The sequence below is a fragment of the Rhea americana genome, unplaced genomic scaffold, assembly GCF_003343005.1.
Source record: "Rhea americana isolate MKP2758 unplaced genomic scaffold, rheAme1 scaffold_100, whole genome shotgun sequence".
NCBI lineage: Eukaryota > Metazoa > Chordata > Aves > Rheiformes > Rheidae > Rhea > Rhea americana.
The window spans coordinates 192,368-219,902 of record NW_028185040.1 but is presented as its reverse complement, the minus strand read 5'-3'; the positions used below and the strand labels follow the sequence as shown (position 1 = coordinate 219,902).

The 27,535-nt window shown below is 40.9% G+C and overlaps 1 protein-coding gene across 1 annotated transcript in view; it reads left to right on the top strand.

The window, feature by feature from the left end:
- BMPER (BMP binding endothelial regulator) overlaps positions 1-27,535 on the top strand; it is a 150,408-nt gene that overhangs the window by 8,680 nt on the left and 114,193 nt on the right. Inside the window, exon 3 of the mRNA XM_085303689.1 lies at positions 16,830-16,929. Coding sequence (XP_085159815.1) covers positions 16,830-16,929 — 100 coding nt within the window. The remainder of the gene's footprint in view (positions 1-16,829; positions 16,930-27,535) is intronic.

Here is a 27,535-nt window from a genome sequence, read left to right as displayed (position 1 = left end):
CAGCGTTGAGGCAACTTTTGAACCAGCCTGGTCCTGTATACAGGCATGGCCAGAGCRGGCAGACAGGATTTCTTCCAGATCAAAGCACTGTACTGGCATTAGTGCCACTTCAAGCAGGAGGCTGATCCATTGGTCCTTTCCATCCAACATTTCCCAAATTTCTATGAAATTAACCTGGAAGAGGGGCTTTAGCTGTTAATGGGTGTTCAGTCCAAGAAACAGGCTAGACCTACACCAAAGWAAACCCTCCCAAAATGCACACCAGCCATATACTGGATCATCAGCACCTGCTGTTTCCCTCTACAGACCTGYTTCTGCTGGGGCTGTGTGTACACAGCCACAGCGCGGGCAAGTGCCGCATCTCCCCGAACCTCCGTAAGGACTTTGGTTGCCAGGTCAGGTCTCTTGGTGCCCCTTGTGCCCAGTTCTCTGCAGCTCRGTGCACTTCAGAGAAGCTTTGTGCTCTGCGCTGTGGGTGAGAGCGGCACGGCAAATCCCTCCGCAGGTAYGTCTGCCTCTGCCTTGCTGCGCTTTAGCGTGACGTGTGTTTCAGACGCGTGTTGTGCAGTCAGTCGTATGTGACAGTTTGTGATTAAACCCTTCTGGAAATCTGCAGGCTTGAAGAAGCTRTTTCATATTCTTCTCAGACCACATGGGATAGTGAACACTTCACTGCTTGCACATTTCTGACATAGAGTCAGCTGCATTGAGCAAACATAAATATGCACGCAGTGCTGAACTGATTTTAAGTCTTGGCAAAACGCTGGTGATATGACACTGCAATGATGATGAAGATACAGTGCATCAAGTAGGGAAGTGAGATCCTCTTTGGCGTGATTAAAGGATCAGAAAACTAAAGTACAAAAGAACATATTTAAAATGTATAAATAATATGTGGAAAAAATATGAAGGGCACAAAAATGCCATGTACTAAAGAGAAAAATGTAAGTTGCCAATGTCTTAGGAATGTATCTACAATAAGTGCAAAATAGATCAGTCTAGGTTAAGGCACTTTTTTATTGCCAATAAGAAAAACATTATTAAAGAGCTGGTTCAATATCAAAATGGCATTTTAAAAGCTTACAGTTACCTGTATATAGTTTTTATTAGCTTTCAAGTTTCTTCCATTGAGTTGTTAACGGTCTTTTTAAGAATTATGGTCCTGTAAGTGAATGGTTCACCATGTCAGTATTTCTGGTGTTCTGCTTTGTGCTGCTATATAAAAATAGATATTTTTTTCCCCCACAAAATATCTGGTTTTATTTCCCCATCATGTTTTAATAGAAATATTTGAGAGAAGAAAAATATTAAGCAACAACCAAAAAATCAAATGAAAATGCAACCTTTTTATATTAAGCTTATGGTCAAATAAAAGCCCATTGTGAAGAAAAACAATATTGTATAAAAGCTTTTACCTGTATTGCTACTATTAAAATGACTATCGCACTGGTACCTGCTCATATTGTACCTAATAACTGCTGTTATTACTTCCTCTGAGGCCTCGTGGCCTCTTCATCTTATGCATTAAGCTGCAGCTAAAACAGTCTTAGTCTGACCATTTGTCAGATTTAGCCCTGTGCCCCACTACGCATCCGGCTCAATTGAGCGCCGAGCTCTGCGTCTGAGCACAGCGAGGACCCCATCCCTCCTTGTCYTTTTTGTCAGGAGCTGACCTTCTGTGCTTCTCTGAAACATCTCGATCTCACCCTTTTTTTCCTGCCTCTCAGTTTATTTCTTGGAATTCTTTTTGCTATTTTTTTCCATTTGTTACCCTATATGCCTGGAATCCGCTTAGTCTACCTAGTGCACCAAAATGGCCTGTTAAGCTAGGACTGTGTACTTTCCCACTACCTCTCTGAAAAAATAACATACCTTCATGCACCATTTATGATTTGCATCCTCTTTATTTGTTGTTACATATGTTTTCTYATCAGTTCTCCACAACAATCTCCCATCTGTAGTTCTCGTTTTCTGTATTGTATTTTAGACTTTCCAGAGAGGGAAAGCGCCACAGCAACAGGCAGCGCTATTAAATAGCGTTAGAATTGGAGATCTGTTTGTTTTGTGGACACAAAGTATGGGCACGTGATCAAACAGCAATTAGAAAAAGGATGCAGAAGATTTGGAATTTTCACTGGCAATCTGAGGCCCCAGTTTCTTTGAATCCCAGTTTTAAAGAAACCTCTTCCCCAAGGTTTAAAGTTAAAGAGCGGATTGAGTCTTATTAAGTCTTATTGAGTCTGATCCAGCTGAGAGCTGTACCGGCACAATTAGATGGCATTTGCTCGGGAGCAGGGTTGATTCATATAGGGCATCTGCTGGCCTTTGTACAGTGGTGGCCCTGTGCTCAGCAGCCAAACGGGTGCATGAGCCCTACCAGCAATGCAGAAACTTCCTGCTCGTTGGATATTGGTGCAAACTCTTTGACTCCCTGGAYCCTTCCATTTCAGTTCTAAACTTCTCCGTGTGCCATGCTGATCTAAATGTCCAGAGCTGCCCCAGATTTGAGGAGTTATATGGCAGCATTTCTACTCCACACTAAAACCAGGTATTGCTCAGCACCGGGCTGCCATGGCGCTTAGCGTGACCCTAGTGTGAGCTGAGGATGCAGGTTGCCCCTTTGGTGTGGGGCTGGCTGYTGCTTTTGCCAAGTGGCTGTGGTGTGTGGTATGGCTCACCATCTCCTCCTTAGCCAAAGGACTTGCTTGGGGCTTGGAAGAAGCAGCTTCACATTCCTCCTCACCCAAAGAGATACAAACCCGTGTGTCCTAGAGCGCTGGCCAGGCAGATCAGATTTCTGACAACTTGTGGTCAAAAAGTTGTGTTTATTTTTATTTTTATTTTTTTTAATGATTCCTGGCATCTTTATAATCCATTATATTAAGTGGCTTCAATGGGAATTATCTATCACAAAGTTTGGAACAACTGAAATTTATTTCGATGGACATCTGTTTTTCTGGTTGCAACATTTGCATCTGTTTTTCTGGTTTCTCTTATGATTTATTAGTGGCTGAAGAATTACAGACCTTGATTRTCCTGAGGTTGTCTCCTCCTCCTTTTTTTCTGTTGGAGTGGTTATGTGTAATTGAGGCATGGCTTGGAAGAGAGGGGGAAGAGCTGATAAACAACTGCTGTAAGGCTACATAATGGTTATGATTTGATTTTGCCACTTAGTGAAACACCTCCAGGTTGTGCTGGTTGGAAATCATTGCAGGAAGGAACTGGACAGTGCGCTGGGCCTTAGATAAGGCTATTAGCTAAAGAGTTGCCTATGGGACCCAAAATACTGATAGGGCAGCCAACCCTCTTAGCACAGGGAGATTGCTGATGATTTGCTTGTATGAGAAAATATTTACTTCTGTATATGGCAGAGCATGGTGGATCATTTTCATATCTAGCACACCTCCTCCCCAGATACGTGGTACTGATGATAGCTGGACCAGTTAACCAGGTTAGATGGATTGGTGATTTACTCTGACAAAYGCTCTTGATTAAAATAAATACAGAAAATTATGTTGGCTGGCAAAATGCAAAAAAGGGCAAGTTTTTTAATCCAAAAACCAAGGGTTGGTTGAAGTCTTGTTCTTAAAAGCAGTGGATAAAGGCTGCTGGCCAATTAAAATTGTTACACTTTAAAATGCTGACAATGGAATAGTATAAAAACACTTTTTAACAGAAGCCTGCTTTTTCTATGATCTGAGCTCATTAGGCATTTCTGGATAAACTTGCTGATGCAGACATTTAGCAACTAGCATAGTGCACCTATGCTGAATCACAGCTTTTTAAACATGAAAATGCTGAGGAGATTGAAGAAGCATGCAATTTATATGGCTTCTGGAAAAATGTCTATGTATGTCCAATTTAAACTTGGCAAGGTTTCTAATCCTCAAGCAAAAACTATTTGACCCAAAATGAATCTGGAGTGGAAATTAAGAAAAAATATACAGGACTCTAGGCCATGATAATAAGAAATTGGACTGGCTTTATGTACTTGTTGCTACAAGAAGTGTACGTATTTAGTGCCTAAAACTGTATAAAACTATCTTAGTATAAAAAGAATATAATATCATCAGGTTTCTTGGCATAATTAACCAATCCACATATGGAAACATACAAATGTTGGAGCCAAAAGGGCAAGAGAAAGCAAATCGTCTTCATCTAAAGGGAGGTTCACTGGAGCACAGCCATTTGGACAGATGCGGTGGTAGCTTCAGTCTCTTTACTGGGCATTGCCTCTTACATGCCAGACAGCACAGAAGTATACTGGTGAGACAGGGCTTTGAGAGATCATAGATATGACTTGACTCCAGGAAAGCCAGGTATGAGTCTGGAACCAGAGGTGTGAAAGGATTTTAAGCATCTTCTAAAGACTTAGTCCTAGTCTTATGCATTTGTGGACAGCTTGTGACTGTAGCCCTAAGGTACAGTTAGTATCAAAGGATTTAGGTTAACTCATTAGACAGTGCTTAGGTTGGCCCTAGCAGCCCATGTTAACTGTTTTGTCTCCTCRATTCAGAATAGGGATTTCTTACAGCCAACATGCTGAGCAGAGCGTTGACAGGAGTTGCTTAATACTGGGCTGAACTTCTCTCTGTTTTCGGGCCAAGTACCTTATTCTGTGCTGTTCAGAGTTTGCTGCTTTGATCTGCTTTTGGAGTTCAGTGTCTAAGCCGTGTCTTTCAAAACCCAAGCAACAGTTGCTCGTGGACGGTACTAGCGTCTCCTTTTTTATCACGTAGCTTAATAGTTCGAGAGCATGGGAGAAAATCAGCTTATTGTACAGTATATCAAATGGCAGATGCAAGGATTAGAGATCTCATCTTTCTCAGGAAAGTTCCTGGTCTTCTCTAGGTTAGTGAAAAGAGTCCATAAATAGTCCAGGCAAAATGCAGCAGCACTGACAAGCTGTATGAAGAGTTCCTCTTCCAATGCCAAACATGCTTGGCAATGAGGGCCTTCTCTTGAGAGGCAGCTTCATTTGTGTCATCCAAAATGCCACAGAGAAGGGTGATTTTTCATAGCAGCTCTTTCCCCAGCCATGTTTCAGTAGAGATGTTTTGTGTCCAATCTAAATGCTCCAAATCACCTCAGGTAGATTTTTGTGTAAGGGATGGGTTTCGCATGAGCTGGCTATCAAACTGCTCAGGAGCAGAAGCAAAGGTTGGCGCCTGCAGACCTGAAGCCCAAAGAGTTCGAGGCACACCTAGGACTCAGTAACCGTCTCCTGATGGAGGCTGCCGTAGGTTATAGTTCATTATTATGGAGYGAGGTGCAATTGATCAAAACTTAATTTCCTAAGTCCTTTGATGGATATTTCTTAGTTTTCTTTGATTCAGGTTCTCATTTTTCATGAGACTTAGCKCTCTCAACATAAAGTTACTGGAGCTGGTCTTATGCTTTATGCTAACGATTGTGAAAACTTTGGATTTCAGATCATCTTTTCTCCTCTCCTGGGGTTTCCCTCCTGGTTACTGAGCTAGTGGCATTGCTGCCTGAGTTCTTRCTCTTCAAAGAGAACAGGGCTGTCCCACACAATGAAATCATCTGTGGCTGCCTTTCTAGCACTGCGAATTTCCAGGCAGGCATAATCCCTTTCCTGACATTTGAGTCTTATTAATTGGGTTAACAAGATGCTATCTGCACACCATACTTATGTAAATATAACCTGCTAGCAAAGATCTTAATGGCACCTGATATATCACACTCCCTTTACATCTATCAAGAGGTACCACCGCAGGAGTCACTTCCAAAAGCAGGTTGTGTTCTCAGTCCCACAGGGCTCCTTATAAGCTGTGAGAAATGCTGGTGGTCAAGGCCAACCATTCAGATGTCTTTAAAGTGTCCCACTGGTGACCGAAAATCACTTTGTCAAGATGACAAATGACTTGCGCATACCCCATTCACCTTATAGCTTTGCTCTAATGTCAGCTCCATTTACTTGTCAGAAACAGGTATTTTTTTTACTTCCAGCAGTGCAAGTGGGGCAGGGGAAAGGAAGGAGCGAAGGAAACACAGGCTGTGAGAAATCTGCTTGTATTGCCTCTATTCAATGCATTATTATAGTTAAGATTCATAAGCTTTGGACGTTCCAGGATCTGTTTGTTTGTACATGTGCAAAACAGAAAGACGGGAATTTGCTTTTCAGAAGTGAGAACTGTCCCTGCAGGGCTGAGATTATGCAAAAGCATGTTTTAACCACTGGATTTTTCAAGCAGAAAGTGGTTGTGCAATATTAGTTTCTTATTTTGGACAGCAAACTTCTTTCCAAAGCAACATTTAAAAATAAATGCTTAATTAACTAGGCCTACCCAGTACATAGGGCATTGTGCGTATGCCTGTGCTGAAAAGCTAAGCTCAAACCTCCACGCTCCCGTGGGTGGTTTCATTGACTGCAGTGGTATCGTCATGTGGCTAAGTGATCACTGCTGTGAATGAGCGCTGCTACATCTCACCCAAAAGCAGCAAGGGCCAGGCCACAAAATATGGTCAGAGTCAGCTAAAGCACTGCAAAAGTGACTTTGACAGCTTTGGCTTTTAGTTTGCTCGCAATGACTTCCATATCGCTTTTGCTTAGTTCATGAGTCAAAATATGCTTTTTTTCTCGTAATAGCTACAATGTCAGTTGAAGTTTTCAAAGTCAAAATCTAAACCTAACTCGGCAACGCAGTTGATCACAACAAAGGGGAATTTATTCCCTCTGCTTTTCTTATAGCAGCAAAGCTTTGTACCCATCAGAACCAGGAGTGGATATGAAGTAAAAACACATAGTAATGAGATGTGTGAAATAAAGCATCATTTTGGTATAATTTTTTCTGACAAAGTTTTCCTGTGGCCACAGCTTCCTTCTRTTGGCACCAATAGCAAAATTGGGATTACCAGCTGCCTCTCTGARACATCAACAGTGCAGAGTGTAAAAGAGCAGCAAGATCCCATGAGTTGAGGGCAGCTTGGTAAGACCCTGAAAGCTTTTGCTTCCTTCCTGAGTCCTGGCTGAAATGCTGGTGCTCCTCATCCCTTCTTGCCCAGGGAGGCTTCTCTAGACAGACAGACAAGCTACTGCTGCCTCTTCTCGCAGTGAACAACCTTCCCCTTTTCTGCAATACCACCGTGTAGTACAGGCAAGATCATATAAGAAAACAAAAGCAGGGTCAGCGCTCAGCCAACTTGCAAGTACATTAAAACAGCAGTGTCTGGAGGCCTCTCGCCTAAATAATTTTCTAATAGAAAACAGACTCTTGTTACTTTCTCTTGGGCTACTATTTTATTTGGTTGTTGCTCCTCAAGCATTTTGATCCTATTTCAAAACCTGTTTCAATTAAATGAAGAGAGTTTTTTTTTTCTTTTTTTTTTCTTTTTTTTTTTTGTTCCTTTTTGATGCTTTACAGTTTTAAAGGAGTCCTTTGGATTATGAAGTTGGGATTGACAGGGATTTTCCAGACAAAATAACATTAAAAAATAAACCGTGGATAAAAAAAAGGAAGAAAATAAAAAGACGCCCTCTACCCCCCACCAAGATCCCCTGTTGCTGCTTCTGGCATGCATCACATCTTTGAGGATACAGTATCATGAGAAAACTGTCAGTTAGTGATGTATTAGGGTAATATATCATCAGAGCATCGTTGCTTTAGAGGATATGGGCAGTAAAAGGCATGATTCTGGCCAGACAGAGCAGCAGGGGACTTTGCTTTTTTTCTTTCCTTTTCTTTAATCTAACCCTGTTTTTGTATTGTACAGAAGTGAATTTCTTCATGGGATATGACTTGTTGCAGAGTAAGTTAGGAGGCCCATTGGGCTTTTTAAACTCTTTAGAAGCTACATGGCCTCAAGGGCTGCTTTGTTCAAAGTTTTTAGTGTAGGCTTAAGCCCCAAAATGGACCATTTGCCACTACCTAAATCTCCAGTGTAAAGGTCGAGTAAGCAGAGTTCAGGCACAGAGGTAACTTGCTGTTTGCATAAGGTATTTATASATTTATCCCATCAAAATGCAATGAGATGATTTTTATAAAAACATAGTTAATGCATGTCTTTTAAATAAATGCCAATTGAAATTTTCATTTATAACAGTAGAAGAGAAATGGTTATCATTTGGTGTTCAGTCTGTAATAGAAGATGTGGTGGTTTCATCCAAAAAATTGGAATTTTGGAAGATGGAGCCAGTTTTTGATGCACTTTTTAAAGATTTCATGGTTTTGCATTTCTCTTACTGGCATTAAGTCTACAAGGAAAAAAGCTGAATAAAGGCTATGGATACAACCAGGATGGCAATAGTTAAGAAACAAAAGTGGAGTATTGTAAAGAGGCTTTTTTGATGGCACTAAGTTAATGTTAATTTCTGAGACAGGAAAGAACACGAGACTGTGGTTTGACTGAAAATTAGTTGAATTAAACTGATTTAATCAACTATCCTCTCTGAAATCAATTTGATAATTCATCATTGCAAGTTTCAGCATTTTTTTAGGCTGGAATCTCCTAAGAGTATTTTCAAGCCAGTTCTACTAAGGAAGTATATGGGTTGAGGCTATAAGCAAACTCTTCTTCCTCAAACCATGGCACTACACTGAGATCAGGTYGGCAGAGCAGCATGCTTCAGAAGCTAGTACACATGAGGAAGCAAAGATATTTCATATTTGTTGGCTTGGGCTGCATACAGGAGGCCTCTGGATCTAACTAAGGTAGTAGTAGATTTACTGCCCTCAACTGCCTTTCCCTTTCCTTTTCTAGGAAATTGCTATCTTCAGTCAAACTTGCATGCATGAATTCTCCCTATCTGCTTCAGTCAGGATAAACCTGGTCAGACTTTCCACATCACCCCTTTTGCTCACTGGGAATTGGGCAGTGACCATCCAAAAAGTTTGACTGGCTGATCTGAGTGATTGGCAATGTCCAGCAAGAGGCAAACTGTAAGCTAGTAGGGTCTGATCTGTGAGTCATCACCTTTTCCAGCAGCATGTCTACATGGCTGTACCCTAAACTTCAAACTGACACGTACTGTCTGTCACTACTGTTTTCTTTGTCAGGCTGCTTACTGTTGTAAGATTTAGCTGACAATTTGGTAAGTAATATGAGTTCTTTTCTTCACAAAAATAGAAAACCCATTAATTTTTTGGCTAAAGCATGAAGGGGGAAAAGCTGGAAATTTTAATTGCATGCATGTCATGAAATATAAGGGTGTGATCTCCCACAAGAACCCTGATGCTTGCCCTTTCCCTGAAACACAGCTCTTGGATTTATAGGTAGTATTTTGGACTACAGTATGAACTGCAAGGAACTCCTGAAGACCATAACTTTTATTGTTAGGAGATTGTCATATGCTATTCTCTTGGAAGGTAAAGAGCTCTGCCTTTAACTTTACAGGGTCAAATTCTAATCCTAAATCACACTTAAAGGCTGAGGTGGAGGCAGAGAGATTGTGAGCTAAGCAGCCTGGATCCTGTTCTGGCTTTCTCACTGACTTAATGTGCAGTTATGGTCATTTTTTCTCTCTGTGTCTACTTTGATGGTAAGCTCATTGGAGTAGGGGATCTACTCCTAGCATGTGCTTATGTGATGTCTAGTGTAATGGGACCCTGATCCCAGCTGCAGGCATAGCAGTTACATTAATGCAAATAAATATGAGAGGAAAGTGCTTTCTTTTCATTATATAATAGTGCAGCAGGCTGCTGTCAGGGAAAATCGGGACTGAAGCTGGCCACAGAGGTCACTTTCCTCATGCTGGTGAACATCATTAAACACACTGCAAAAAAAGAAAAACAAAAAGAAAARAAAGGCCATAAAGGATTGTGAGTGATGTGTCCTGAGTGACTTGCACATACTAATGTGTTCTTCACAGTGGTGGCAAATCCCCATTTGCAGTGAAATTTGGTGTCATCTTTCAGCAAGCAATACTTTTGTTTTAATTGTGTTTCCTAGGGAGTGGGGACAGCCTAGGCTGAAGAGAGTCGTTGATGTTGGCTGAGCACTGCTGCAGAGAGAGCTTTAGACTCATCCCTGCTTGGTGTCAGCAATGGGCTGATGCTTTGAGCAGAGAGGGCAGATAAACTAAAGAGATTACGAGGGAGTGAATCTGAAGCTACTGTGTGCTCTGTTCAAAAAAGGGAAAAGAGACTCTGTGGACTGAACCAGCATATTTTATTCATGATGAAATACAGTCATTTGCACGTGTCTAATACAACTCATGCTGAAATCATAGYCATGTTGTGTGATGGGCAAGGCCCTAATCCTGCAAGTATTTAAGCATCTGTTTGGCTTTACTCATGTGAGTTGTCCCATTAAAATTAAAGACACGTTTAAAATTAATAGGACGACTCTCTCTGTACGGTGAAGCATATGCCTCAGTGTTTGTGGGTTTACATGGATGAACAAAGAGAACTTTATAATTTTGCAGAAAATAGCCATGTTTCATAGGGAAGTATTTTTCTACCCTGAATTTAAAACCTTGTCAGGTGTGCTAAATCATTTTTGTCATTGCACCCACAAAATTTGTTTCTGTAAGGGGAAACCAGATAGTTGGAGGGGAAACAAGAGAACTGAGACTTTTTTTCTTGTCAGTCATTTGAAGTGCCTGCATACTCCTCTCCTTGCTAACTGGTGTCTCCTCCCTGAGGCCGAATTGTGCAGCTCTTACTCAGGCAGAGAAATATTCACTGAAGACAGCAGTTTCCCAGTACTTAGTAGGGATTTCTTGCTTGCATCAGCTCCACTAATTAATGTAAAGTTTGTAAATCGGACCTGAAATGGTAAGTTCCATGCAAGAGTGCCAAAGGAGTAAGGGTAGTATTTTCAGGAGGTGCCTAAGGATTTCTCTAGACCAGGAGTTACACACGTGTCTAAGCCTGTCCTCAAGTTGAGTTTGKCCCAAAATCTTGGTCGCTTGCACGTAGGTGAGGTGTGGACACAGACAGCCTGTTCTCCCAAGCTTTGCTAAGGGGCAGAGCCTGGATGCCAGCWCTGGTCCGAACCCTCACTCCTGAGGCCTGACTGGACTCAGCCCAGCTCCATGAAGACCSAGTGGGTGCTCTGGCCACATATGATATCTGCACAAAGAGCCAGCAGCATGGCTGGCAAACAGGTGGGTCATGGTGTTCAGTGTGCTTTAACTTGCGCTTGAACCTGTCCTATACCTTGARGTGGAAAGGTGGCCTAAGTGACTTAAGTGCATTATTTGCCTCATTAATTTTGAATGGCTCTTTTTTTCTCCCAAGGTCATATGTGCACACTGGAAAGCTCCATCTCAGATTCCCCAGAGGCAACTTTCACCATTGTTTGAAAATTGTTACCGTTTTGGAGGCTGATCCCACAGGGCTTCTCCTTGCAGAGACATAAAGACACTCTGAACTACTCTGGGAGGAGTCTTGTCAGTCAGAGTTACTAATGAGCATAATAGTAGCACTGTGATGGATAATGGTCGAAAATGAATGTTGTCAGGATTAGCCATTAATGGTACTTCATACTTAACCTGCCCCTGTTGCTTTTACTATTTCTCTCTCTACAGCCTTTTATGGTTAAACGAAAGCTTAGGCAACATTTTTCCTATTCCGTATAAATATTTAATATCTTCAGGATACCAGAAATACAGCGTGAGTCTCCTGAAAGCATTTTTAATCCATAAAAAAGAACAGAATTTCCCAGGCGAAATCTGCCCCCTGAGAGCCCACATCTGCAACATCTTCCCAGCCAGGTCTACCCCTGCAGCTGACAGTAAAACACTGGGGTTGGAACACTGTTTACTGAGGTGCTTGCTGATGAAGCCCTTAAGAAACAAAGTGGACTTCTGAGTTTTTCCTACTGCAAGCCAAATCCAGGTTGAAAAGAGCCATCGTCCCAGCAGTTGACGTGTGAGACGCAGGAGCCCAGTGGGGAGCCCTGTAGAAAGTTGGCTGTGGCTTCCAAGCTGTGGTTTGGCTCACATCCTCTCTAAGATCTCTGCCAAATATTCAGATTTCTTTTCTAGTTTTTTTTTTCTCTTTTCTTTTCTTGTTGGCATTTTATTTAACTGCACCACATGAGCTTAAGGCTGTTAGTTTTGATATATTTTGTTACTGGAATGGGCTATTTTGTGTGGAGTTCTCTGACGGAAGGTAAAAATACGAGGTGTGTGTGGAAGATGAGCAAATTGTGTTGAGAGAAGGTTATAATAAAGGTAACATGAAGCAGTAACACCAGTAATAGCTCTGGTTAATGTATCTCCCCTGTACAGGAATTTGACATCATGCTATGTTAAAGATGATACCTCTGGTTCCCACTGGCAAAGAGTGGGAGAGGTGAGAAAAGAGGGCACTAAACAAAATGTTCCGATTTTCCCCAAAACATACTAAAACCCAGAGTTCTGCAGCAGTCAAGCTCAGTCTGTACAGGAGAGGAGTCGAGGGTGATTCTCTAGCACTCCCTAAATTTTTCTTTCTGAAGGAGTCTGAGATTCCAGCATGAATCCTTTACCAAGTGTTCGCTAGGGAGTTGCGTCAGATGTGGCAGCGTTGTTCTGGATCAGCTTGACCTCTTTTAAAAAAATATGTATTTTTCCAACACTAACAAAAAACTTAGCTGAGGTCTTGCGATGTTCTCTCACTTTCTGTATGTGTGCCTGAGCACTGAATTAAAAAAAAAAAAAAAAAACTGCAGATGTGAATCTATAAACCATCTGTTTAAAATAACTATTGTGCAGGACTATAATTAAAAGTTATTATTATGAATCTTGGGATTCTGTTATGGATTTTGACTGACTCCCAGGTTTCTGATTTAGCAAATGGTTTATGTATTCATGAGCCATGTGTCTCTTCCGCACTTCTCAGTGCCAGAGTGCATGTCCTTTAAACAAAAGGAAAAAATCCCCTACCCTCCTATTGCAGTTGGCTTCTGAATGTTGCCGTCTAAGAAGTTTTCTCCTAAGAACAGCAAAAATCAAAGTATTTGAGAACTTTCAGCAACTCCTGAGACATTGTTGACAACACAGATGGAGGTTTGGTAATACAGCTCTCCTGCATGCAGCTACTTAACAACTTTTTAAATGTATGGTTGGGACAAGTAATGAAATGTTATGATTACTGGGGGTAGGAGGGGACGTTTTTGGAAGGAAAGGATTTGTTGCTAAAGTCTGTTTGCTCTCACACTCTACTTTGCCTTGTGAAATGGGAGGGAAAGAGGCAGCAAAACTGGAACAAGCAGACTGACAGTACATGTTAAACACTGCTGTGTTTTGCACTATAGGGTGAAAAAAAAAAGCTCCTGGTGACAATTGCTCCTTGTTTTATCTTTGTACTTTTACACTCTATGGGCCAAGGAGATCTGCACTGGATAATGCCTGACTGCAATAGACTAAACAATGATTTACCAGCCCTGCTTTATCTGCTCCTGTCATATGATTGATTGCATGGTGTTAACCCTTTCYTCCACATCTTCTGGCCTAATTTTCCGTAAGACACAGAATTGATATAAAAGAATAGGATTTTCAGAAAGAATTTGAGATTAAATTCAGTCTTAGAAGAAACAAGAACAACTTCGCTGCATTTCCAGGGAGTTACATGCATCAGTGTTTAGTTCAACAGAGATTTTGGCATTAACACTATACTGAGGGGATATGTCTTAATTCTGACTCTGCTATATGAGCAAAAGACCCCCAGAAGAGCCATAAGGACTGCATCTCTGAACATCTTCCAGGTGAGACCCCTGGAAGAGCAGCTCAGTCCCTATGTCAGGCCCCATGTCTCACATGCTCAGGGAGTTAGGCACATCAAGGTCTATCTTTGGGGGCTCACCTATAAGACCAGATAGAGATGAGATCAGTAGGACATTGGCTCTGTAAATCCCACCTCTCATCAGGGCTTAGACACACTAGTCATGATGTCAAAGGATTGCCTCTATTTACCTGGGATGCACAGACCTGTTCCTGTAGGAAGAAGGTCACAGCTTCTCCTTCAAAGGACAGAGCTGCTGGTGCTGTTTTCTTTTTTTCTTTTTTTTTTCCCTTTTTTTTTTTTTAAAAAAAATGGTATAAATGTGCTATCTCCTCCTCCACCTTTTAGCACCATGCTGCAGCAACTGATGCACTCACCTCTGAGATGGAGATCTTTGTTCAGTGCCCTCCACCTCCAGAGGCAAATCCAAGATCCATCTCCCACCTTCCCCAGTAGAGTCCTCTTGGTCAGGACCAGTGGCTTTTGGGACTGTGAGGTACAAGCCCCTCCTGCTGAAGCTGGGCCACTGAGCAGCAAGTAGTTCAAGGTCTGCTGGGATAAAGAAAGGAAATATGAATCTGTAGCCTGCCACTTAAGTTACTCTCCCAATGGGAGAACTCTTCAGTTCCAGCCACTGCACCTTGGCCTGCTAATGTACTTTACATGGAGCAGCTGATTACTGTAAAACAGTCCTTGGCACGGGGATGTGAACTCCAAAATCTTCCCTCCCAGGAGAACCTCCCAGACACTAGGCTATAGAGCCATGCTCAACTTTTATTTTTCTTTCTTTCCTGCTACTTCCATCCTCACCTGTAATGAAGGTGATTGATTGATTGCTGGTGATACATGAAGAATAAGAGCCAAATTTGACTGGCTCCCTCCCCTCCTTTCTGAGTTGATCCAGTGGTACCAGAATTGTCACTTGCAGAGATTTCTGATTTAAGTGATCTGGGCCAAACAGGAGACTTTCAGTCTGAAGCCAGATACCTCTTGTTTGAAGTACATGCATCGGGGTCATCCTCAGGATTGTTTCATACCACTGACATGAAACAACTAGTTGGTCACAGTGAGAAAGTCCTTTCTACAGAGCCAGTTGATGGCCAGGAAGTATTTGAGGTTAGGAAGATGCAGTCTGTGCTTGGGAGAAAGGGGGAGAAGGTTGCTAGGAAGTAGGACTGTGTTCGATATATGCCCCAGGAGTGCCCTGAGGATCAGGGAACAAAAGAAACTATAGAGCTGTGTTTTAATTCTCTCCCTGCCTCCTACCRTAATGACTTCTTCCCTCAAAGAGGAAGTCTAATAGGTAGGTGCCACTGAACCCACAGTAGAGGGTCTACATGAGTAGGTTACCATAGAAGGACACTATCTGCTGTGAATCCTTTGGGTCCATCTCAGGTAGATCATGTTCCACAAAGGAACATGTTCTACTGTATTTTGCCCTTCCTTCATACCCATTTCACCATGCAAAAGATTCTCTCACTGTTATAGGTAATGAAGTAACTAGATATTGTTAAATCTTTTGTTGAACAAACTGTCATTGAAAAGAACCAGATCTTAGCAGAATCCTTTAAAATATAGACTTGTATTTTTGTGGATTTGGTAAATTTTATTTTGCTGCCTTTAAATATGTCTCACTGAGGCTGATATGAAGCAGTCAGGGGCACTATGTTCACATAAAGGAAATCAGAAATTCATCCTGAACTCTGAAAGAAGTTGTTGAGCCAGTTTCACTGCTATACTCTGGCTTCTTTGTGCCAATCCAGAACTTCAGAACTGTCATAAATTCAGCTTAACTAGCCAGTTAAATTGCATTTATGGTGCTTTGCAGTGCTGCAGTGATGAAAAGCAGCCAGCACGTATCAGTAACTAGTAGTGGCCTGTCTTTTTACAGTAGTCATTTGTGTCGCTACAGCTGCAGTTTAGCTGAGAACTTTAGGGCATGACTCTCATTTACTGATTTCACACTGACTCAGCTAGAGTTATTCCTCCTTTACGCTGATAAGATTGAAGTGCCTTTATAGCTCCCATCAGATCAGGCAGTGACTCTGAAAAAAATAAACCTCTGATTTTAGACAAAGAGGCTGGAGCATAGTAAAAGCTGTGTGTTATCCTTCACAGGCACCTTGAATAAGGCCATAGGGAGCAAAAGAAAAGGTCTGGAAAGCATGGTTTCTTTTCCTTTAGTTTTATGATTTACATTTTTCTAGCCCTTTGATTTTTTGGTCTCTAATTAAAGTCATAAGATTGGATGAGGTAGGTGCTTGCATCTAGTAAATGGCCACCTGTGTCACTTAATGAACTGAGCTACTAATTATAGGTGGAGCTCACTTCAGAGGGCTACTTTCCTTCAGGAATTTCAAGTACCAAAATTTTACTTAAAAAAAAAGTATTTGTTTTCTGCCTTATTCAAAGGTAGGGTTAACCAGAATGGTTGACATCACAGGGGAATGTCAGGCTATAAATGAAATATTTCTTCTGTCCTTTGTCACACTCCTGCATTGGCATTCCTTAAAATGATCAATATGTGGTCTTCGGCATTGTTAGTTACTGGCTTTCTGCCATAGAAAGATGATACAGTAATGCACAGTGATTCTACCTGCTTGTACTGTTTTGTAGATTCTGAGCATTTTGGGGACAAAGAGGTGAATTATAGTTGTCTCTTCTGAGGGACCTCTGCATAGTTAAGTASCCAAAATGATTTTCTTCGCTACAGGAGAGTATTCTTTTTCTTTGAGGTTGTTACCTCTTCCTCACCTGTCTGCTCTTTTGYCACTTTGAAGAGTGATTGCTAAACTGTGAAGTTCATGGGGTAACACTTTAAGACCCTGAAGATACTGTAACAGGCACATCATGTAGCTAGCTATCCATTTAAATAAAGTGGATTTCTTCAATGGAGCACATTTTCTGTGCTGTGATATGCGGTGGTTATGATTTACTGTCTAAGTGGAATTTAAATACTATTTACTTGGGCTCCTGGATAATTCAGGGACTGTCTTTACTACATTCTTTCAAAGAGAGAAAATTGTTTTGAGTCACAAGGACCTCTTCTCAAGCAGGAGAGCAGCTTGCTAGCCTCAGATTTTATTTACTGAGTTGCGAGAAACTGAGACCTGGATTTGGTTTACTTACAATAGATGTTGTCTATTCTTTTTTTTTCAGAATAAGGAGGTGACATGCAAAAGAGAGAAGTGCCCAATGCTTTCCAAGGACTGTGCTCTCGTCATTAAGCAGAGAGGAGCTTGCTGTGAGCGTTGCAAAGGTGCAGTTCCCTTCCTGTAGTTTCTCTCTTTTTGAAGTGTTACTATTTCTCTCTGGCAAGTTTATTTTGGAGGCAAAGTTAGAGTCTTCACAGCTGAGACTTGGCTGTCACTAGAGGCCTCAAAAAGACCAATCACAATTAAAATTAATGTGTTTCCAAAATTGTTGACATATTCATCCAGGAATTATTAGCTTTTGAGCAACTTCAATCCTTTAGAAATATATATTTATTCTACTTCATTGATATGTTGTCACACTTTTGAGTAACATCTCCTGTTTATCTAGTATGAATATTTTAGGCCAAAATCAATCYGTTAGTAGTGACTGGTCATTAAGAATTCCTTAAGCTTCCTGAGTAGTTGGACAAAATAGAAATAATACTTTCTATAATAGATGGCATCATTCATGACTATTTCTTCTCTTCTCCATGTTAAAAACAGATAAAAATCTATCCATTGTACTAGATCTTTCTGATTCAAGTAATAGTATAGTAGATATTTTCCTTAAAACCAAAATGGGTGATTATCCAAACATTATACATTTATTTATTGACTAACATGGTATCTTCTAAATTCTTTAGACTGAGCTAATTATYGAGTATCAAATAATTAATAAATGAATTATGCAAACATGCTTATTATGTAATTACCGTGGTTATCTACATGAGAAGTGTGCAAGTAGATTAAGTTACAGCTTTCACATAAATTAAACATAATTTATTCTGTTTGTCAAATTGTGTTTATCATCAGCTTTATAGCAAAAGATTCCTAAACATTAGTGTGGTTAGGCTGGAGGTTGAGTCTCCATTTCAATAAGGGATGTATTAGTCAGCTGCCTGAAAATTTTAAGTGCATACATACACATATGCACACACATGCAGACAGAATGATTCTACATGAAAACTAATGCTTTAAAGTTGAGTATACAGAAATTAGGTTTTAAGGGTTTTAATCTATTATTATCAGATTGTCAGTTTTAATTCAGACTCCTTGTAAGGCTTTCTGGTGATCCTGAWTTGTGGTGAGTACCTTTAGAAAATTATTAATAGGCTTGAGATCTGCAAATCAGTAAGCCTGACATCTCTAATAGGAAAATTAATAGGAAGTATTAAAAAATAGTATTAAGGAGCACATGGATAATTGTGATGTATGGAGAAAGAGTTATATCTTACAGATGTACTAGAGTCCTTTAAAATGTCAATAAGTGTATTGATAGGGAGATCCAGCTGATGTTACCTTCTTGGAATTCCAATAGGCATCCAAGAAGATCCTGTGCCAAAAACTCCCAAAGAAACTAAGCAGCTCTGAGTTTGTAGACAAACTCTTCTTATCAATGAACAATTAACAGAAGGTAGCGATGAAGGGTTATGTTTCTAAAAGAAAAAGGTTACAAGTGGATTCTTGCAAGGATCTCAATCTGGCAGTTGTTGAAGCAAAAGAAATCTGCATGCAAGAGAAATCTGTGTGCAGTTACAGGGCTACAGTCTCACTGGGATCYTGGAGATGTGGTGGGGTAGCTCATGTGACTGAAGTGTTGTGATGGCTCCTTAGGAAGGACAGGCCAGGAAGGTGAGGAGCTGGAGTTACCCTTTACATGAGAGAGCAACTGGAGCAGGGAGCTCTGCCTGGGGGCAGCTGAGAACATGTGGTTCAGGATTGGTAGGCAGTCCAACAGCAGTAATATTGTAGTGAGTGTCTGCTACAGACTGCCTGGTCAGGGAGGAGAAGCAGACAAGGCCTTCTTCAGACAGGTGGAAGAAGCTTTATGTTTGGGAGGCCTACATGGAGGAACAAGGAGCTCCTGACATATCTGAGCATTCAGAGATAAAAAGGAAGTATACAAAAGGTGGAAGTGGGGGAATCCAGGAGGAATACAAATACACTGTCTAGGCATGCAGGAATGGGGTTAGAACCCCCATTAGGGGGACCATTAGGAACCCCATTAAACAACTTGACAGCTTTCTATGATGAGACAGCTGGCTTGGAGGATGAGGGGAAGAGCAGTGAATTTTGTCTACCTTGACTTCAGTAAGCCTTTAACACTATCTCCCATAACATCCTTATAGACAAGTTRATAAAGTACAAGCTAAGAAGTAGTCAGTGAGATGGACTGAAAACTAGGTGAACCGCCAGGCTCAGATGACTATGATCAGAAAYATGAAGTGCAGATGGAGGCCAGACACTTGTGGTGTCCGACAGGGTTCGATACTAGAGCCAAAACCACTTAACATCTTCAGTAATGACCTGGATTTGGGAACCAAATGCAGTCTCAGCAAGTTTGGAGATGACACAAAACTGGTTGGAGTAGCCGATAAATCAGATGGTTGCACTGTTTTTCAGAAGGACCTTGACAGGCTGGAGAGATGGGCAGGGAGGAACCTCATGAAGTTCAACAAAGGGAAGTGCAAAGACCTGCATCTGGGGAGGAATAACCCCATGCATCAGTACAGGCTGGGGGCCAACCAACTCAAGAGCAGGTTTGCAGAGAAGGACCTGGGGGTCCTGGTGGACAAGTTGAACATTGTGCACTTGTGGCAAAGAAGGCCAGCAGTATCCTGGGCTACATTAGGAAGCAAGTTCTCAGCAAGTTGAGAAACTGACCCTTCCCTTCTACTCAGCAGTGGTGAGGTCACATCTGGAGTGCTGGGTCCAGACCTGGGCTTCCTAGTGCAAGAAAGACATGGGGCTCCTGGAGCAAGCCCATTGAAGGGCTACAGAGATGATTAGGGGACTGGAACGTCTGTCACAGGAGAGGCTGAGAGTTGCGACTGTTTAGCCTGGAGGAAAGAAGGCTCAGAGAGTCTTATCAATGTGTATAAATACTTAATGGTTGTGTGTAAAGAGCCAAACTCTTCTAGGTGGTGCCCATTGACAGGATGAGAAGCACAGGGCACAAACTGAAACAAAGGAAATGCATCTGAACACAAGAAAGCACTTTTTTTTACTAAGGAGATGGTTGAGCACTAGACCAGGCTGGCCAGAGAAGTTTTGGAGTCTCCATCTGTGGATATATTCCAAACCAATTGGGCAACCTGATCTGGGTGACCCTGCTTGAGCAGGCAGTTGGAACAGAAGACCTCCAGAGGTCCCTTCCAACCTCAACCATTCTGTAATTCTGTGAAAATCCAAAATGGTCATGTGGGAAGTATTTGGGGAGCAAGAATGCGAAGTGCCAATGCCAGACAGATATAGCCAGCTATGTACCAGTTCAGCTCCCTTTGCTGACCCAGCAACTCTCCAGCACTTTCAGTGCAGAGTTCAGCTGAAGCTGGGACTTGGCCCTGCAGCGTTAGTTCTCAGTTACTATTTTGTCAAGCTGCCAGACTGCTCATAGGGAACACAAGCAGGAAAAGGGAAACAGTGATTTTTACTGGTATATTTCATCTAAACCTGAACAAAATGTTATGAAGAAAAGATACCAGAATCTGATGGATTTTTTTTCCTGGTTAATTCCAAACCCTGGAAAGACTTAATCAGGGCTATTAATAAGGGCTATTGCAAACCCTCTTTGATAGTGTCAGGTCTTCCTACCTTGTGAAGAAATGAATGAACGGCTGCTGTCATTTGAGTACAGTATCAGGAGGATAACATCAACACCAAAGGGTGTGTTTCCCAAACTGGTTTGTGTAGGAAGGAAACCACCACTCTGAGTCTTTATTCTATTATGGGTACGACATGATGACCAGAAGTGCAGGTTCAATATGGCATAAAGTATTTTGAAACTAGGAAATACTATATGCCTGTAACAGTGCATCCTGCTGAGCTCTCTTGTTCAGAGTTTTGCATTCAGGAGAATTTGGATTGTTGGTATAAAGTTTTCCTGCAAATAGTTGCATACTGAGCAGGTGTCCATTGCTCCTGCCTAGGTATTTGTGTGCTATCTTGACGGCTTTCAGCACTTCTCTTCTCCCCCCTTTTTCTTTGTGTATAAGAAAGTAAAGAACAGCTTTTGCAATCAGAAAGAAAAAGTAGAATGGTATTCACTGTGATGGAAACATCTTGTTATCCCTAGCATTTGTTATCCCTAACATATGAAGAGATTTTGCTCTACTTAATATTTTAACCCCCCCAGACTAGTAATGTATTTTAACACAGTTCCTTACTTTAAGCACATAGGACATTTAGTAGTGAATTCGGTGGGGCAAGGCACTCTCTCTCTCTCTTTTATTTTCGTTTTGTTTTTGTTTTTGTTCCACRTTTGTGCAAAGTCTGGAACAGAGAAATGTGGGCCCATGAGTATGGCTCCCTGTTGCAAGGAGAATGCAAACAACTAAGCATAATGGTGAAGACTTTCTGTGAGACTATACTGACAGATACTTTCTGTAGTTTATAAAATGTATTATATACCTTTAACATACCATTCATTCTGAAAGAATTAAAAAATTAAGCCCTCTTATTACTTTAGCATAGGAAAAATATGCCACTTTTCATCTCTCATTTTATTTAATATGTTTAATGAAAACATATGAGATCACTGAGATTATAGAAATAGATTTGGCAGCATTTTCTTACTTAGTTGGACGGAGACAGGTCATTTGGCTATAAAGTTCTCTACACTTCTAACAATAAGTTATTTCTCTCTGAAGAAGTGGCATTACTGGCTCAGGGTTGCATAAAGTGTACATATTCACCTTTTTATCCTAAGAATGTGAATCTCCCATGGATGTGTAAAGGCAAAATAGGTGGGTATTTGTTTGTCACAGCAAGTATGATTTGTGGTTCTTAAGTTTCTTTTGCTTCCCGCATGCAATTTTGTTTTTTCTGTGCTTGTTAACTTTTGAGAATTATCTTTTTGTTTTTAGTTAATGAACTTAGAGGTTTATAAGCTATGCTCCATTCATAATCATTGTGAAGAAAATTCTGAGTTTACCAGAGAGTGGAAGCACAGCCCAAGCAGCAGCAGGGCTAGTTCCCCTACGTATTGAATATCCAAAGTGATCGGAGTTAATTGTGCATTTCTTGGGAAGGATATCAAATATTATGCTTGAGGACTGCAGCCAATTTCAACTATTAAGACTGGCTTGCAGAGGAAGTCAGAGTGAGGTTACGAGTTTATCAGTGCACTGGCTAATCTGCCAGCACCCTGCAGGAGCCGTATRTTTGGCACTCTACTCGTCCCTCGACACCCCTCGTGTGAGATAGGTGGTGTGGGTTTGTGGGCTTGGTGTMTTGCTGTAGGAGTGACCAGGTGGCCTCTTTGTGTGGGGCACTGATGGGGCACTATAACTTGCAGCCTGTCCTTRCGTGCCCTAGGGCGAGCTCTCCAAGGCAAGGATGAGACCTGATGTGTGTGGAGGGAGGGGAATGGGAGGGTAATTGCATATATTTCTACTAAAATCTGTTTCACGTTCATCTGAATAATATAGTTCTGGCCTCTGTCAGAGAYAGGTTGTGGGAAGAGATGGTTCAGGAATGAAATCAAGTCTGATTTTTCATTTGGCCTTTTCTYACTGCTCTCAGTAATGTTCTCCAGCTTTGAACCAGGAGTCCTTCTCCTTGAGCCTGGGATTATATGTTCCTCTTGACATTTGCTCAGTTTGTAGCTCTGTATTTCAAATAAAGGTAGGGATTTTGAAGCAGTGACATGCAGTCATACTGCTAATATAATATAATATAATACTGCTTATGATACTAAGGWCAGTATCATAACTTTATGGTATCAGTTTTTGTCACTACTGATTATGCCAAAGGGTGAAAATGTCTATCACTTCCTACGAGTTAACTCTGCAAACAAAGGTCTTTCTTACCACATACATTTCATATACCTTTGATATCTGGTATATAGTGTCTATAACTGGAATACTCAGTTGTGCCTCAAATTTTAGATTCCCTTGTTACCTTGATTACTATGATTCTCCATTTGCGTGAAAAGCCTTTAGGAGCYGACATGTCATGTTGTCCTAAATACTTTTGCAGCCAAACATCAGCTACCCAGACTTTTGCGATCACACAGAAGTTCTTCACACTCTGTCATTAGAAAATAACATGAGACATTTGTGGTAATATGCAGATGTACTGACAGCTTGTGTGTGGACATTGTGTCCAGTGCAGCACAGTGAAAGGAAATTAAAGACCAAGGTGGAGGCTTTGCCAAATAACTTTCATGTATAACATTTGTCTGGAACCATATAATAAACAAATTTAGGACACACATGACTGGAATAAGAATTTTTCTTACTGTTTAACTCTGAAGCTGTAAGATGCACTGATATTATTGCGAATCATTTTGCTGCTGTGAGGAAATCAGATATTATGGCAAGTAACTGTGTCACTGAGCAACATCATTCACAATATCCCCTCACAGCTGTGAGAGGTCACAGCTCTCCAATTGCTCGGCTTGGCAAGCACAGAGGGTGTCAGATCAGGAATTAATAGCAACTCTAGCTACACATATTTTTGCATTGTGGGGTTCCTATGGATCTAGCAGGGTGACATATATGTATATATATATATATGTGTGTGTGTGTGTGTGTGTGTGTGTGTGTGTGTGTAAACACAGCATCTTGTGTTTCATACAAGATATTTGGGAAGGTGAAATTCATTTTGGGGGGATTGTAGGGGGCAATAACAAACCACTGGGAGGGGGTAATGTCTTGCTCTCTACTGCTGTTTGCTCAATGAACATGAGCTGAATACCATCATTTGCTTAGGAATTCTGCAGTTGAGGCACAGCCCACTCCCAAGGCCATTTTACTTTGAAGTGCCGTAGGGCCGTTACCCGGCCCCTGCACCTCGCATCCCTTGGGCGGTAGAATTGCAATGGCTCAGCTGCAAGTAGGTTTGATTGCACTTAGCTGCAGAGGAAAAAGCTGGATTTTCATCCTTTTAGAATTAGCCTTAATTACCATGGGGGATTCTGTATATTTTTATGCTCTGTGTTGACAAATGAAGACCAGGATTACCTGATATGAAAATTACACAAAAGTAGAACTGCATCTATGGAACTTTTGTTTACCAGTAACTGTCAATGACTCTACCACTGCTAAGACATTTGGAAGTATATTTAATAATAGATGTATGAGCGATTCACAGTTCTCTTATTTTGGCCAACAGATTTAATGTCAGGGAAATACTGCAGAATGTGCAAGTTGCTGGGATTTTCTTTTTCCTTTTCCTTTTTTTTTTTTTTTTTTTGGCTTGAGCTGGTATTTAGTGTTAACATGTCTGGATTCCTCCCTGAGGATTAATTTATCAAATACTAAATACAACATGTCTTGTGACTGTTTTCTTTTTCCTGATGTTTATTTTCCATGCCAATAGAGAGGTTCCTTTTTAAATAGAAAGTGGAGGGAAAGCAAGAGAAAGACAAATAGGAGAAGATGCTGAAGAAATTGAAGAAATGAGGGATGGGGAGCCAGTCTATTGTGTGCTAATCTATTACTTTCTCCCAGGAGAATACAGAAATGACTTGTCTATAAAATTCTCATTAGCCTAAAATAAGTAAAAAAATATTCTGGAATCTTATTAGGCAATGTCAAGTTGAGTAATAAAGGCGTGTTTTTAATGAACTCCTGAGGACACTGGTTGAGCTTTCGCACTATTAAACTGTCTTTTCCAGTCAATTTCCCYCTTTTCATGATACTGCTCTGTGCTGAGATGTCTGGGGAAAAAAAAGGTTGATTTAAAAATGTTACTGCATTTGGAATGACAAATGACTTCCTGATTGTCAGYTTGCCCACATGCCGATAACTAAATCTGCTATAATTTGCATCTTTTGTTTTTTCAGTCCAACTCCATGTGAGGATGCTTATTTTGGAATTAAGTTGTTCTCTTTCAAATTAAATCAGTTAAAAGTTTTTTATGCTGTTTGAAACTAGGGTGCTCAAATAAGGCATGCACAGCATTGAATTAAAATACCTAAATTAGTAAATTAGAAGTGATATAACAATTTTATCTTCATTTATTGTGCAAGAATGACTTAAATCTAGGGGATCATTTTGCCTTTATGAGGTGGCTAGAAGTTAATGAGCAGTTTCCACTGTATATACAACAATTGACCAACTTCAAAGTATTCAGTGGTTTGGTTTGAGTCAGATAAGTGACTTTAAGCTTGCATGTTTATCCAGGACTTATCTGGACTATTTGAGTTGAGGTAGATTAGAGGAACAAAACCTACAACTAGCTGAAAGTTAATATTTTACATTAATAAAACACCAGTTATTCTTAAATACAGAAGCAGGAAGGCCTAAAAAATTAGGACACACTCTTGGCTGATATGAATCAAGCTAGCTCTATTAAAAYGAATATAGACCAGTGATATTTAACCTCTTTCTGTATGTGGAATCCTGAAGATTTTCGTGATGGGATGTATATTGTGGGATCAAATTTGCCAGTTAATGTTAGACTGACTCATTTCTATTACCTTTCCTGAACTCCTTAGAACATTATTTGGGAGTTTGCCTCTTGATAACTACCTCTCTAGCCATTTCCTTTGTGATTTAAGTATGTATTCAGCAGAAATAAGTGCTTGGCATTTATATACTTAAGTGACTGTGCTAAGCTCTGATCTTTCTTGATTTATTATTTCCCCCTGCTTCCCCTTTCAGATGGTGGATGGAGACTGTAAGTTAATGCACTAATATTTCCGAAGGGAACTAAAGTGTCTTTTAGGAACATGAAGTATGTTTGGCCATAATCCATTGTAGAAACAAGCATCAGGGCCTTTGGTGATGGATGTGAGATATTCAGTGACCACTACTTTACAAGCCAAGCATGGTGGACCTTCARCCATGGGCTACTTAGGAAATCTTGACTGAGTAAGCACACTGAAGCAGGAGGGTTTCGCTCAGCTGGATTTAGGTGAGGCTCATGAACTTCTATACTATGATTAGGTGGGTTAGGAAAGCCCTGGTCTATGTTTGCGTGTGTCAGCTGAGAGATTTGTGCATTGAAAGCGAGGTTCAGAAAAGCTGGMTGGTATGTGGGCTTTGTTTTTGTTTCATTTTGAAGAATGAGTTGTGGGTGTAGCTTTGAGGTGTGCAAGAGGCAGAGTGGCAGGGCACACCTTTGGTCAAAGACAGGTTAAAATCTCACCCAGAGATTTGAAAAGYGCTGGCTTTCTTGCCTTCTCCTCAGTCTGTCAGATATTCAGTCTTCCCCCGGCTTTGGCCAAGCCTGTCTGTGTTATTGGCTAACTCTCACCTTCCTTCRTGCCATTCTCCTCAGGTGAGCATCTGCTGACTTCTAGCTCCATCACACCTCACTTGGTGCTTGCATGATGCTGCTCCCGTTCCCTTATTCTACCCATTGGCCTGTGCCAATGCTCCGGAGCGATGTTTTTATCTTGAGCTCTTCTGCAGACTTTTGCATCTTTGTTTCTATAAATCACACTTTTGCTGCCCGCAACCTCTCCCTGCCATAATTTCTTCTGTTGTGTTGTCCCCCAGTGCTGATGGCACCATGTATCAGTGGCTTGCGGGCAAGTAGAAATCAGCTACCCCCTTGCTGCTAACCATGGTGACAACAGGCAGTGCTATGGGCACAAGGATTTTGTAGTACAGCTAGGATGCATGCTTCAAGTGAGAATGAGGTGTCTGCATTCGTGCACTGCCTTCATGCTTTCTCAACCAGGCTAATCCTTGCAGTGAAAATTTCAGTTCAAAATGCACATCTGTACATGCAGATACACCCAGGGCTCATTATCTTTCTTACAGTGAAAGCCCTTCAAATTAAAACACACAACTGGTAAGTAAATATGTAAGGTATTTTGCAGACAATACTGGTTTCCAACCGGGGCCTTGATTCTGCAAGAAGACTCCAAACCTCTCCAATACAACACACRTGTATATTTAACAACACAGGTGATTGTTCCATTTTGAGTGCTTAAAAGTTAAGCGATGCTTAATGTTGTTCTCAGTCTGGGACCAGAGTCCCAGTACGACCTGATTTCTGCAACCTGAGCAAGTGGAAACTCTTTGAACAGACTGCTGTTCATCAGGGTTTGCAGTGTGCAWCAGGTGAGACTCTGCTATGAATTTATCTCAGTATTTTTCAGAATGGGACTTTAAAATGCTTAAGAGGAATCTAGCTCTTTAGGTTCCTCTTTTGAAATGTCAGTCTGTGTGCACAGAATTTTATTAACATAGCGAGAATCTAAACACTTCTTTTTTTGTTCAAAATCACCCCATTGTGGCTGTGCTACTTCAAAAAAAGTGAGGTTCAGAAGTTTATTTTGTATGTTTGAATCTTTGTCGAAGATTGAATCATCATAGACAGCGCTTACACTAGCAATCAACTATTTTTAAAACTTACCTGTTTCAGTGTAGGTAGGTGAAATTGCCTAAGCATCTGCAGGATTCTCTTTTATTGCTATTGCTCTGTACCTGTAGCCTGGAAAAATTTCTCAATACTGCAAATACTGAAGTAAAAGTCTTCAGTTTTTTAAGATCTTAACAGAAGTTAGTTAATAAATTTGTAAATGGTCTTCATATACCAGATTTCCTTTGCATTTTGGGTTGAATACAAAATTATTCTGTTGCAATTTTAAGTTCTTCAGCATTTCAGAGCTGTGGTCTTAAAGATTTCTTTTCTGCTGGGGCTGAAGATTTACTGGTGCAGGACTTAAAACTTGCAGTATATGAACTTTTTTTTTTTTTTTTTTTTTTTTTT